General features: G+C 53.2%; 2 protein-coding genes across 2 annotated transcripts in view; one reads left to right on the top strand and one right to left on the bottom strand.

The window, feature by feature from the left end:
* Positions 1-5: 5 nt before the first annotated feature.
* On the top strand, positions 6-9,562 carry RGP1 (RGP1 retrograde golgi transport homolog (S. cerevisiae); the record flags this gene model as incomplete). The annotated part of the gene is made up of 8 exons (XM_009876528.1): positions 6-64; positions 3,513-3,649; positions 4,025-4,108; positions 7,782-7,931; positions 8,011-8,157; positions 8,580-8,707; positions 8,938-9,115; positions 9,339-9,562. Coding segments are annotated over 8 exons (1,107 nt in total), but the record flags the coding sequence as incomplete, so codon positions are not given.
* Positions 9,563-11,302: 1,740 nt separating this feature from the next.
* Positions 11,303-11,737, bottom strand: part of MSMP (microseminoprotein, prostate associated) — a 1,415-nt gene continuing 980 nt past the window's right edge. The window contains exon 3 of the mRNA XM_009876527.1: positions 11,303-11,511. Coding sequence (XP_009874829.1) covers positions 11,303-11,511 — 209 coding nt within the window. The remainder of the gene's footprint in view (positions 11,512-11,737) is intronic.

Raw genomic sequence — 11,737 nt, 5'->3', positions numbered from 1 at the left:
AGGTGCTGGAGTGTGTGATCACCTTCACCAACCCCTTATCGGCCTCGTCGACCTCCGCCAGCAGGTAACGCGGCAGCAGCCTTGTGCCAGTGGAGCCGTTCGGTGCCTGAAGCCTCCAAGTGGCGGAGCTGACCTGGTCCCTCCCGAGGCAACGGCCTCCCTTTCCTGCCCGAGCAGCCAGATATAGTCCTGGCTGGGTTGTGGGGCAATGCTGCCAGCTCCGCCAGTGGTGACTTCCCTGCCCGAGGTGCTTTGTGCCATCACTAAACCAAGGGGCTTGTTCAGGTTTTCTGCCCCCAAGAAGGAGGCGAGGAAAAAAGCATGCGGTTAGAGATGCTCTTAGCTGCCCCTCAGGTGAGCTCTCGGTACAGGGCTGCTAGCAGAAATTGAAGCCAAACTGGCTGTCAGGGTGGCGTATCTAGTTACACCAGGCTGACAGTGTTCAAGGCCAGGTTGGGCTTTGAGCAGCTGGGCCATCTGGAAGGTGTCCCTGCCCGTGGCACTGGGGTTGGAACTAGATGATCTTTAAGGTGCCTTCCAATCCAAACCATTCCATGATTCTGTGACAGTCTTACAGGGCAACATCCAGATAACGTCATTTTTTCCTACATGTAGGGAAGGAGCTCTCTCTGTCCAGCAGAGCCCTGACATATCAGTGTGATCCCTGGATCCAGAGCTGACAGGCAAGGGGTGAGCACTGCCTGACATCAGAAGGAGGCAGCCTTCTGTAGCAGCATTTTCTGTGGCCCAACCTCTGAGCACTGCATATCTCCTTGTGATTAACCATGCCCAAAATAGGTGTTGAGGTAACATGAGAAGATGGGAGCTTCCTATATTGGCTCACAGGGAGTGACTCCACATCCTAAGTAGTCACCCCAAGCCTCCGTGTCTGCTGAGTGTGTGGCCTTGTCTGCTTCTCCACGAGCTGGAGAGTGCTTTGTCATCTTGAGGCCTTCCTGGGAAGTTTCCAACCCTGTCAGGTTCAGCACCTTCTCAACACCAGTACGCATTTCACACCTGATAGTTTTGGTGTACTCGTTTTCACTACTTGCAGTCTCAGCAACAGCAGAGCAGTCTCTTTTATTACTGCTGCTGGTCGTCTTTGTTTATTGCCTTCCTTAACTTTTCATCGTTTCTGCCTGGTTCCTCTTGCCTGCTGAGTTCAGCTTTCAAATTCAGCTGGGCATAAGCATCTAGCCTTCCAGAGTTTTGTCTTGTGTGGTGATGGTGCTGTTTTTCCCGGTTCCGAAGCATATGGGACTGCAAGGATATGAGGTGGAGCAGTGTTGGAGGTTTGCAGTTCAGTTATGGGAGCTTCAGGTGTGCTCTGGTCTGTAGAAAACCTCCTCATGGTAAAAAAAGGCAGCTTTTAATAAAGCAGGTGATCAAACTGATGAGACCTGGCTAAGTCATACAAGTGGCAACACCAAATAGATTGGTGGTTTGGAAATGGAGGCCCTGGGTTGTGTAAAGGTAGGAGCCAGATCAAAGCAGAGTCACTGCAACAGGCAAATAGACACGTTGGGAACGAGAGTCTTTCAGGACTGGCAAAAGCTGCAGCACAGGTAGAGGGACTGAAAGGCATACATTTCAAATGTCGGGACAGAACCAAAGGGCAGTAAGTAACTGGTAGAAAGTTAATTTGATTGTGGTGTACGAGGCCTACAGGAAGCAAAGGTCTCCTGCCCAAAGGCTGCGTGGAGCACAGCCTCTGTGGGCTACAGGAGTTGTAGAGGCAGGTAAGAGAGGCGGGAAATGACCTCAGCACCAACGCAGGATCCTTCTGCATCCTGCTGGCTGGACAAGCCAGGTCTGCTGATAGGAATGCACATGCAAATTTTGTTTGGGCGTCTGTTTAAAACAATGTGAATGTTCCAGTGGCATATTATTGGGCAATACTGGGAAAAATAAAAGAAAATAAAAATTTAGAGAGATTCAAAATACACTGTGTGAAGGTACTGTAATTATGTTAAGCTTAAATAAAATTGGTTAACACTGTTTCTTAAGCAAGAGCATTTCTGTCTATTTCCGTATAGCAGATATGTTAAGATACAAAACTTTAAAGCAGCCCTCATGGAAAAGCCATGCTGATACTTTTGAAGGTACGAAATTACAATTGTGGGGTTAGAGGTAACTGAGTAGAGTCACCAACGCGTGTTTGGGTAAAGGCAGCCAGCACATACAAAAGATCAAATAGCAAATTGTTAGTCAGCTCGAACGAATGCATCACACCTTTTTCTCTGGTTTGTCGAGATGTTTAGCTGCTCTGATGTGTCACTTCAAGAGATATCCATGTGCTGCAGAAAATCCCTGTGCCGCCTAAAACTCTGGTGTCAGTGCTTACTAATCAGATCATGATGTTAGAAAACACCAGAGGAAGGATGCACTGGCTAAACTGATGAGACTGCTGTTGAAATAAAAATAGATGAGTGTTTTGGAAACTGAAAGGTGTCAGTAATGCCATGGTAAATGTGCTGTGGAATGGCTGAGGTTGTACCAGAGTCCAAAACATGAGGCTGTTTTCCACGCTGGATGCAACTTAATTCTTGCGGCTGTACAGAGAGAGGGTGGAATGACAGCCTTGCCCCCCTTTAGCTGTCAGTGAATCCCTAGCATCAAGAGGAGAAGCTAGTTCCTTCTCTGGTCTGATGCAACGAGGGTTTGATGTTCTTGAGGGGGACGGTGCTGTGGGGAGGGAATGTGTCTGTCCTACCTGTCCTGAGGAGTTTCGAGCTCATGGCAGCTGAGTGCTGTGGGCAGGGGCCACTGAACCCAGATTGCAGATATTTTTTGCTTTTGAATTTGCCAGGTTGCATTATTGCCGGAGGTGCTTCCCAGGGCTGCTCTGCATATCACATCTAGCTTTGGATTTAGCTCTTCATGGCTAAAAGCCCTCTGCCAGGCCTGCCCATGCATGACAGCTTAGAGGTGTCCTCTCAGGAGTATGGCCTGTGGCCAGTTCCAAGCTAAGGGTGATGAGGAAGGAGACTGAGTGAATAAGACTTTGGACTGGATCTCAGGACAGTTGACCTCAGTGTGTTGGAAGACTACTGTGAGGTTCTGCATGGGCCACCTTGTCTCTGTCTCCATGGAAATGGTGTCTGTCAACCTACACTGCTCTTCTGTCTTCTGCCACGTGTATACAGCAGGCTTCTTGGAGAGGGGTCTTGCTCCGTGTCTGTGCTGTACCCAAGCTGCTGTGTCTCAGACTGCAAATGTTTCCTCTAAACAGGAGCCCTCGGGCCACAGAGCTGGCCCTTGGGTGAAACTGCTGGCAGCACCTGGGGTGGAAGCGGCTTTGGGTCAGCACGCCAGCTCAGGGTTGCTCTGAAGGCTTGTTTGGAGTGGGAGCTGTGAGAGTGGCTTCAGTGACATTGAAGCAAGGCTGTCTTTCTTCTGGAAAAGCAGTCCTGCACGATGCTGGGCAGCAAGAGCTGCTCTTCTCCCAATTCATGTGTGCTGTGATTCAGGTTTAAAGTGTAGACAACAGTGTTGCTCTTCTTTTCTCGCAGTGAGATGCTAGCGTGGGCCAGTGCCCAGATCCACTGCCAGTTTCATGCCAGCGAGAACCGGGTAGCGCTTCCTCCCTCGGATGGCAGCAAGCACGATGTGCAGGCAGAGAACGAGACAGTCTTTGTCCCCAACAGAGGTGAGTGCCACTCTTGTAACCCGGGCAAGGGACGGTGAGAACATGGCGAGCGGGAATTGTGTGTTGAGGGCAGCAAGTGGGAAGTCCTTGTTGTTTTCCTTGTGTGATTCCCTGGGGATGACTGCTGCCAGACCTTGCTAATACTGAGAGCAGAGGGGATGACTGCTGCCAGACCTTGCTAATACTGAGAGCAGAGCAGCACAAACTTGGAGTGAAACAAGAGGATTGTCTGTCCAGCTGTTTTGGGAATGTCTCATGATCTGAGATGTTTCCTCCTCGGCCCCCTATCGTGCCCGTTCCTCCCCATGACACTAAGGCCAGCTGGCCTGGGCATAGCCCAAGGTTCTTCTTCATGTGATTCTTCTTCTCTTCCAGGAGAGCGTGGTCAGTGTATCCTGTCCACCCCACCAAAGATTCTCTTCTGTGACTTGCGACTGGATCCCGGGGAGTCAAAGTCCTGTGAGTCCTGTCTTGTCTTCCCCCCTCAGAGGGCTTGCCTATGAGGAGCTCCACTCCCAAAGCTGACTTTGCAGACCTGGGTGCTGCAAGTGGGAGACCCTGGTGCTTGTGGAAGGCGAGGTGCTTTGGTGGGAGCATCACCCAGCTTCTGTTCTCTGCTGTGTGAGGGCTGCGTACTGCAATGTATCCCTCAGTCCTGCCCCTGGCCGGCATCCTTTGTTGCAGGTCTGTTGTGTAGCTGCAAGGCATAAAGTGTTTTGAAATACTTGGCTGCAGCTTAAGGAGCAGTTCAGACAACTGCATTTCCCTGCCTTTATTTCTTCATCCACACTGAAGTATTCTCAGGATTTAGGCTAGCATCCTCCAAAGGTCTGAGCTTACCCTTCAGGTGGTGGCTGTCCTGGAGTCTTCTGCCTGTTCTGGTTTTCCTGCTGTAAAAGTGAGCACTTCTCGTCTCTGCTCAGGGCGCACCGTTTCTCCAAAGCCCTCAGACAGCATCCTTCCACTGGTTCCCCTTTAAGCTCTCCTTCATCACTACTTTCCCTTTTATTGTTTAGAGAAATTTCCATCCTTTTCACAAGGAATTTGCAGCAGCTCATTTTTGTTGTTCGAGGCAGCTTCTTCTACCTGAGTAGACAGCTGCTAAAATACATGACATGTGCTGTTGTCTTTTGGTCTGTGGCTGCGTGACCTAGCTGGTCAGTTCATGTTGGATCTCCTTTGTGTTCCAGCCGCCCATGGTCCAGCAGCAGCATAAGGTCAGGCATTGCAGGCTGCACTCACTCGGATTGTCCTGGGAATCTTCTGGAAATGGTTGGCAGACACTTCTCTAGCCACAGAGCAAAGGGAGGAGAGAGGCAGTGCCTGTGGTGGGCTCTGCTGGAGCCTTGAGCTCTGGGGAGGTGAGGACAGAGCTGCAAGTGAGACCACGGAGCAGAGGGCTGAGATGTGCTGGTTTTGAGGCTGTTTGGTGTCTCCTGTCTTTCTAGGCTTGGAGAGACCTGACTGGAGCGAAAGGCAGAGAGTTCAAAACTGACTTGACTTGGCTAGGTGGTTAGCGGGTGGGGCAGCGCTGTCTGGAGCTCTGTCTGCTAAACTACAAAGGCTATTGCCTGAGCACCTTTAATTATCGACTTACTGTTCTACAGACTTACCGCTCAGGCTTACTGTTCTCCAGCAGCATGTAGGGGAAAGGGCCTGGCACTGCCGCACTGGAGGCAAGGTCCCCTGAGCTTTCTGACAGTGGTCATGCCAGGGAGGAGGAGAAAGAAGCAGAAATCTCACCTGGCCTTAGGCTCACCTGAGTTCTCCTGTGCTCCTCGCTGCTGGCTGTTGTGAGGCTGGGGCATCCATTCCTGGGGAGCTGGGGGATGCCCCTTTTTCTGGCACATCTCAGGCAAGTTTAACAGTCTCTGGGAAAGCAGATCAATGACAGCCCAACCAAGTAGTGAGAGTGAGTTAAGAGGGTTCAGCTCCCAACTAAGCTGATGTAGTCTGTCCTCACCAGTGATGGTGTATTTTGTGTGTGCGTGTGTGTGTCCACTCTGCTGCTGGGTGACGCTGGCACAGGCAACCTGCATCTGCGTTGGGCTTCCGTAGGAAGGTTCTTTGGCCGTACGTTACAGCCTTTTCCCCTGGCTGTCTGTTACATGCATCTGTTGTACCCCACTGAATGTGCTGCCTGCGATGCTGCTGTGTGTGGGACTGGGCATTTTAGCACTGAAACCCCTGAATCACAGCCTTGGCTTTGCCAGGCCACTCACACTGCTCCTGTCGGCCTGCCGTGCTGCTCCTCTCACGCGAGACTGCAGCTGGCAAGCTTGCAGATCATTCCTGGGGGCTCCTGCCAGCTCCGTGGAGGCAGAGTTAAGGCCGTGTGGGTGTGTATCTTAATTCTTCATTTCCTGTTTTTCAGAAGTTTTGAGTTTTCCTGCACAGTTTGGAAAGGCAAAAAAAACCCCAAGAAATCTTAATTCTGCTTCAGCAAAGTACTGTTAGGTAGCCAGAGCTGACGCATATGACTGATGTTGTGTCAGGCTGTCTCTTGATAAAAGGCCTTGGGTTTAGATGCCGACCAGCTTATTCCCCAGTATCTTCCCCTTGTTGCGGTGCCTATATGTTGAAGTTGACTCACCTCCCATCCCTTTGACACACTGCCCAGACTCAGCTCTTTAAATTTGTCACCACAGAACATTTTCTCAAGCCCTCAAGTAATTTCTGTGGCTGTTTTAGCCTCCTCTCTTGTTGTGTAATACCTTCAAATATTTGGTAGATCACAGAGCAGGGAGGAAATGGAAGCAGCCTGGGCACGGGTCAGGAGCCCAGCCAGCGGGTCCAGCGGGTGGCTAAGGAAGGCATCTGTAGCACCAGGAATGTGCTCCCTTCTGGGATATGCACAGAAGCTGGGACTTCCCGAGTTTCAGCATTCCTGTACCAGGTAGCAAATCACCTGTTGTCCTCAGGCAGTGGTGGTCTCTGCTCAGGTTATCCTTACTGAACGTGAAGGTCTTTGTGATCACTGTTGTTAAGCCTGGTGCAGGGGGCTACAGACTTTTGCATCCTTCCTTAGAAATACCTGATTTTCCTGCCTGTCAGCACAACTCACAGCCCCCCGGTCCAGCAGGACAGCCTTATGCTTTAAGGTGTGACAGCCTGTGGACACTATGCACTAGCATGGCCTTTTTACCTCCTTCCAGTCCTGTTCCTTTAAATCTAGGAGTTATATTTAAAATGTAACCCTGGCTTTTAATCTAAGCCTGAATGTTAGGATGTGCCAGACATGGGGAAGGATCTGTGGTTTCGTAGCAGGATGCTGCCCTTCCTCTGGCAGGGTGTATCTGCATTACAGTGGGCAAGCCAGAGAGGTGGAGACTTTCCACAGTTCGCTGTTTGCGCCTTTCTTATTGTACAGCATGCGGTTTGGGAAAGCTGCAGTATCGTTCATGCTGCGTCAAGAAGTATTGGGGTTTGTGTGGTGGCCAAGGGGCTTTGGGAGGACTGAATGTGGTGTAGAGCCAGGCCTCAGCATCTCAGAGGTCTTGGAGTCAGAGGCTTTGTGGTCTAAGTCGTCAGTTTGTCAAGGAGGGTACGCCACAGGTTGTTGTGAAGGTCTAATTGTTTCTTGGCCATTTAGATCTGGTGCTTCAGAGAAAAACACAGGAAGAAGCTAATTTTTGTTGCTGAGTTTGGGGTTTCTGTAAAGTGAATATCAAAAGAAGTGTGAGATGCTGATTGGCACCGCTCTGCCGCGTGGGGCTGAGCCCTGGGGAAACCACAGAGTGCAACTGCGTCAGGAAGGCGGTGTGCAGCGCGAGTGTGCAGAGGCAAATTCAGGTTGAACTCGTGATGAGTAAGTTTAGCTCTCATGTATTTGTATTCCTGGATTTTACATCTTTCACATTCTTTTGAGGCAGATTTTTTGTGTGTGGTTGTGTGTGCTGGAACCAATGTCTGGATGATGGTGCATGTGATGTGAGTAGCAAGGCTCTGGTGCAGGGAAGCTGGGGACATGCTTGGCCTGCTGCGGGAAAGAAGACATGGCAGAAAGCACTAGGCACTGACCCTAGCTGAGCACCACTGCTGGTCCTAACGCTTGGTGCAGGGAGCCTGCGGGCAGCAGCTCTGGGAGCTTCCTTTTGGCCTTGGAAAGCAACCTTTTCTGCTCTCCTTGCAGATTCGTACTGTGAGACGCTGCCCATAGATGGCCCTCCCTCTTTCCGGGGGCAGTCAGTGAAGTACGTGTACAAGCTGACCATCGGCTGCCAGCGTGTCAACTCCCCCATCAAGCTCTTGCGTGTACCTTTCCGTGTCCTCGTGCTGCACGGTAAGGCTGCATGCTGCCCTCCCTGCAGGCACAGGCTTAGGTGCACCCTTGCCCGCTGACGGTCTTGCCTTCTCCCCAGGGCTCAAGGATTACCAGTTCCCACAGGATGAGGCCGTTGCGCCCTCAAACCCCTTCCTGGAGGAGGAGGAGGGCTTGAAGAAAGACTCTCGCCTGGCAGACCTGGCCACAGAACTGCTCATGGTGGCCACTTCCCGACGCAGCCTACGTAGGTCACGCTCCCTGCTCAAACCTGCTCTCCCAAGCTGGGCATGAAGCACAGCTCAGCCTCACTGCAAAAATCACTCGCTGGCAAAGAGAAGCTCTGGCTGTGGCCATGGAGCAGCTCCATTGGGGCCCATTGGGTCTGTTTCTCACGGGTTCCTTCTGGCCAGTCTCAGTCTCTTCCTACATCAGCCAGAGTGACCTCTCCCCAGCATATTGCAGCTGGTGTGGGGTTTGCTCTTGCAAACCTTGCTCTCGCTGCAGGTGTTTCCCAAAGGGAATGCTGCCACAAGGGACTGTCTTTTATACCCAAGCAGCAAGCATGGGGTCATGTCTGCTGGGCTCTGCAAATTGATCCAGAGCTCTGCATGGAGCCGAGCCTCATTCTGCCACAATCCTTTTCCCTCTGCTCTTCTTGCTCCGCAGACCTGTATAACATCAGCAACACTCGTGGTAAGGTGGGAACATTCTGCATCTTTAAGACGGTGTATAAGATCGGAGAGGATGTCATTGGAACCTTTAACTTCTCCGAAGGAGACATCCCGTGTCTGCAGGTCAGTGCTGGCTTTGGGGTTGCTGTGGGGAGAGGCAGGGGTTTCAGGTGTGGTAGAGAGGGGACACTGGGTGCTGTGGGGATTCTCCTGAGGATTTGTAATGGGACCTTGGGGTGTGAGGTGGGGAAAAGCTCCAGTTCTGAGCTCGTTTTGGGAACAGAGTACCCCGGGGGTTTTCACCAGGGCTATGTGAGGCTGTGAGACTGAGCACCCTTCCCATTGCCTTGCAGTTCTCAGTGAGCCTGCAGACGGAGGAGAGCATCCAAGAGGAGTTCCAGCGCCGGCGAGGGCAACCCGTCTCCTTCAGCACGCACGCTCGACATCAGGAGTCCTGCCTGCACACGGCCCAGAGCAGCTTCAGCCTGCCCATCCCGCTCAGCTCTACCCCAGGACTCACCACCAACATCGGTTAGTGGCCACCGGGCAAGGGACCCACCCCTGCTTGTCTGCACAGGAGGGCTGTAATGTCCCCAGCCTTGCCCTGGCTTAGCAGGGCTGTGTCCTGTGGGAGGGAGCTGGCCTTTGTGAGGGGGTTTATTTGCGTGTCCCCTTGCCAGGACAGCCAGCGCTGGGACAGCTGCTGTTCCTATGTTTTGTGATATTGGCTGTTGACCCCCTCTCTCTCCCACAGTGTCCCTGAAGTGGAGGCTGCACTTTGAATTTGTGACCTCCAGGGAGTCAGCGGGGAATTGTGTGCTTCGTGGGAGCCAGTCAGAGGCCGTCACCTGGACTGGGGTGGAGCAGATGGAAGTAGACACTTTCAGCTGGGACTTGCCCATCAAAGTCCTTCCCACCAACCCCATCCTGGCTTCCTACGTATCTCAGTTCTCCAGCACTAACTCCATCACCATCTGAAGGGTGGACAGCTGGCAGGGGACTGATGGTGCTGCAAGCATGTGCCACTGGTGGGAACTGGTGCGTGCTGCAGGGTACACATCCCGATGTCCCCTTGGATTCATCTGTGATGCCCAAGTGGGCATCGGGCAAGTCTGTCCCGCTTGAGGGTGGAGGAGCACTGTGTTTGTTGCGGTATCTTCTGCTACAGCCTGCAGTTGGTAGCTGGGCCCCTCCTGCCTGGGTGAAGGTGCAAGGCCCAGTGCTCACCAAAAAGAAATCTGCCTCCTAGGGAGGTGCTTGATGTGAGGGGCTTCCAAAAGGGAAAGGCCTAGCCCGGGAAACGGGGAAAGGAGTTCTTCCAGTGAAGCCCTGTCCCAACCTTGGGTGAAAGCCCTGCCCCTTCACAACCCGCAAGCAGAGGTCTGAACATCGAGGTGAGGTTCTCCTGCCCTGGTGTGCGTCCTGCCTTTTGCGAGGGGTGTCTCACGCACACAGCCCAGTGCCCCCGCTGCCCTCACCCAGAGGAGTCAGGGCCAAGTGGACTGGCCCTGCGCTGCCAGCACATATTGTGTGTGGCCATGTGATGGTGGTGGTCCAAAACCGAGAAGCACTGAGCGCCTCAGCAGTTCTCTGCCTGTGCTCCTGGTCGCCGAGGAATCCTGCTGGCCTTGGGGTCCTTGTCGGGAGCTGGAGTGAATGCATGCTGTGTGCTCAGGAGCTGGGATGGAGGTCTCCCTGCTCAACAGTCAGCTCATTTCTACCAGACCTTCCAAAGAGTTTTCCCCTTTGTATGGAAATCTAATAAACGTCTCAGTGTGCAAAACTCAACCTTTCCAAAGAGCCTTTTTCCTGCTCCGTTCCCACTTGTGGATGCAGCCCACCCTGCATGATTCACAGGCCAGAGACCTCTTCGTGTAATACCTTTATTGCAAGAACAGAAACATCTACACAAGGCTCTGCACAGCACAGGCATGGCACCAGCTGGGGCAGGCTGACAGGGTGGCCGGCTCCACCCTGGCACGTGGCGGATTGCTTCATCTTCCTGAACCTGAGCAGGGCACCCGGCTTCTTGCCCCCGCTCCCCTGCAGCTGGGATGTGGGGGCCACTCACTGGGGACATCTTCTAGTGCTTTCCCCCCATTCTACTGCCTGCCCCAGGCTGGCTCTGTTGCAGTGTTGCCCAGGGCTGGCTTGCAGCGCCGGGGATCCCCTCCAGCCCTGGGACCTGCAGGAGCAGGGGAGCTAGTGGTTCCAGAGGTGGGATGTGCCCCCTGTGCTCTGGGGCAGAGAAGGGGGTGGCCAGGGTGCATGAGTCCTTCAGAAAAGGGCCTTGGTGCTCCCCAGGTAGCTGCTGTGCAAGGGGATGAGGTTTGGGAGGGAGGACATTGCTGCTTAGCTTGAGGCTGGGTGTGGAAGTCAAAGACTGCCACGATGCAGGATAATTTGGGTTTCTACTCTCTTCTGCAGGGTTTTCGGCTCACCTGGGAGGAGATCCCATTGGATCTACATTCCCACAGTGTGCAAGGCATCTCACAGGGACGGGGGCCCCAGTTTGGTTCAGGAAGCTGAAGGCAGAAGCAAAGCTGTACCATCGCAGCGCTAGGGTGTAAATATTAAGTCAGTACAATAATGTGTAGATAGTGGTTTCTCTCGAAGATGGCAGCAGCGATGTTTCTATGGGATGGGGCAGGTCTGGAGCATGCGGGAAGTATGCTCTGGAGGAGGGAGGGAGATGCCAACGGGTCGTGTGACAAGCCTCTATCTGCTCAGCCCCGCGCCCAGCACCTTGTTGCTCAGTGGCTCAGGGGTGCCAGCCGAACCCCACTCATGCTCCATGCTCTTCACGCAAGGCAGGCTAGGGTTCGCCTTCTGCACCACTGAGATTTGGCAGGTCTGGGAGTCGTAGTGGGCTTCACACCAGTCAGGGAAGTCGATGGGGTGCTGGGTGCTGTCAGAGAGGGCATGGTGCTGTCAGTTTCCCCTGGTTTGTGCCAGGAGGATGCTGAAGCAGGGACGGGCAGCTTCCTCCGCCAGCCCCGCTGGCTGGGGTATCTGCTGGGCTGGACCACAGCTCCTGGCATGTCTGAGCATCTTGCTTCATTTCCCCAGCTCAGCCCACCACCTTCCCTCAACATTCCGGTGGGCTCCTGCCACTTATCCCCCAGGGCTGGGCACCCCGCATCCCCCTTCCCA

The sequence above is a fragment of the Apaloderma vittatum genome, unplaced genomic scaffold (assembly GCF_000703405.1).
Source record: "Apaloderma vittatum isolate BGI_N311 unplaced genomic scaffold, ASM70340v1 scaffold36419, whole genome shotgun sequence".
Lineage (NCBI taxonomy): Eukaryota > Metazoa > Chordata > Aves > Trogoniformes > Trogonidae > Apaloderma > Apaloderma vittatum.
Note: the sequence above shows the minus strand (reverse complement) of the source record. Positions and strands in the feature narration are given on the sequence as shown.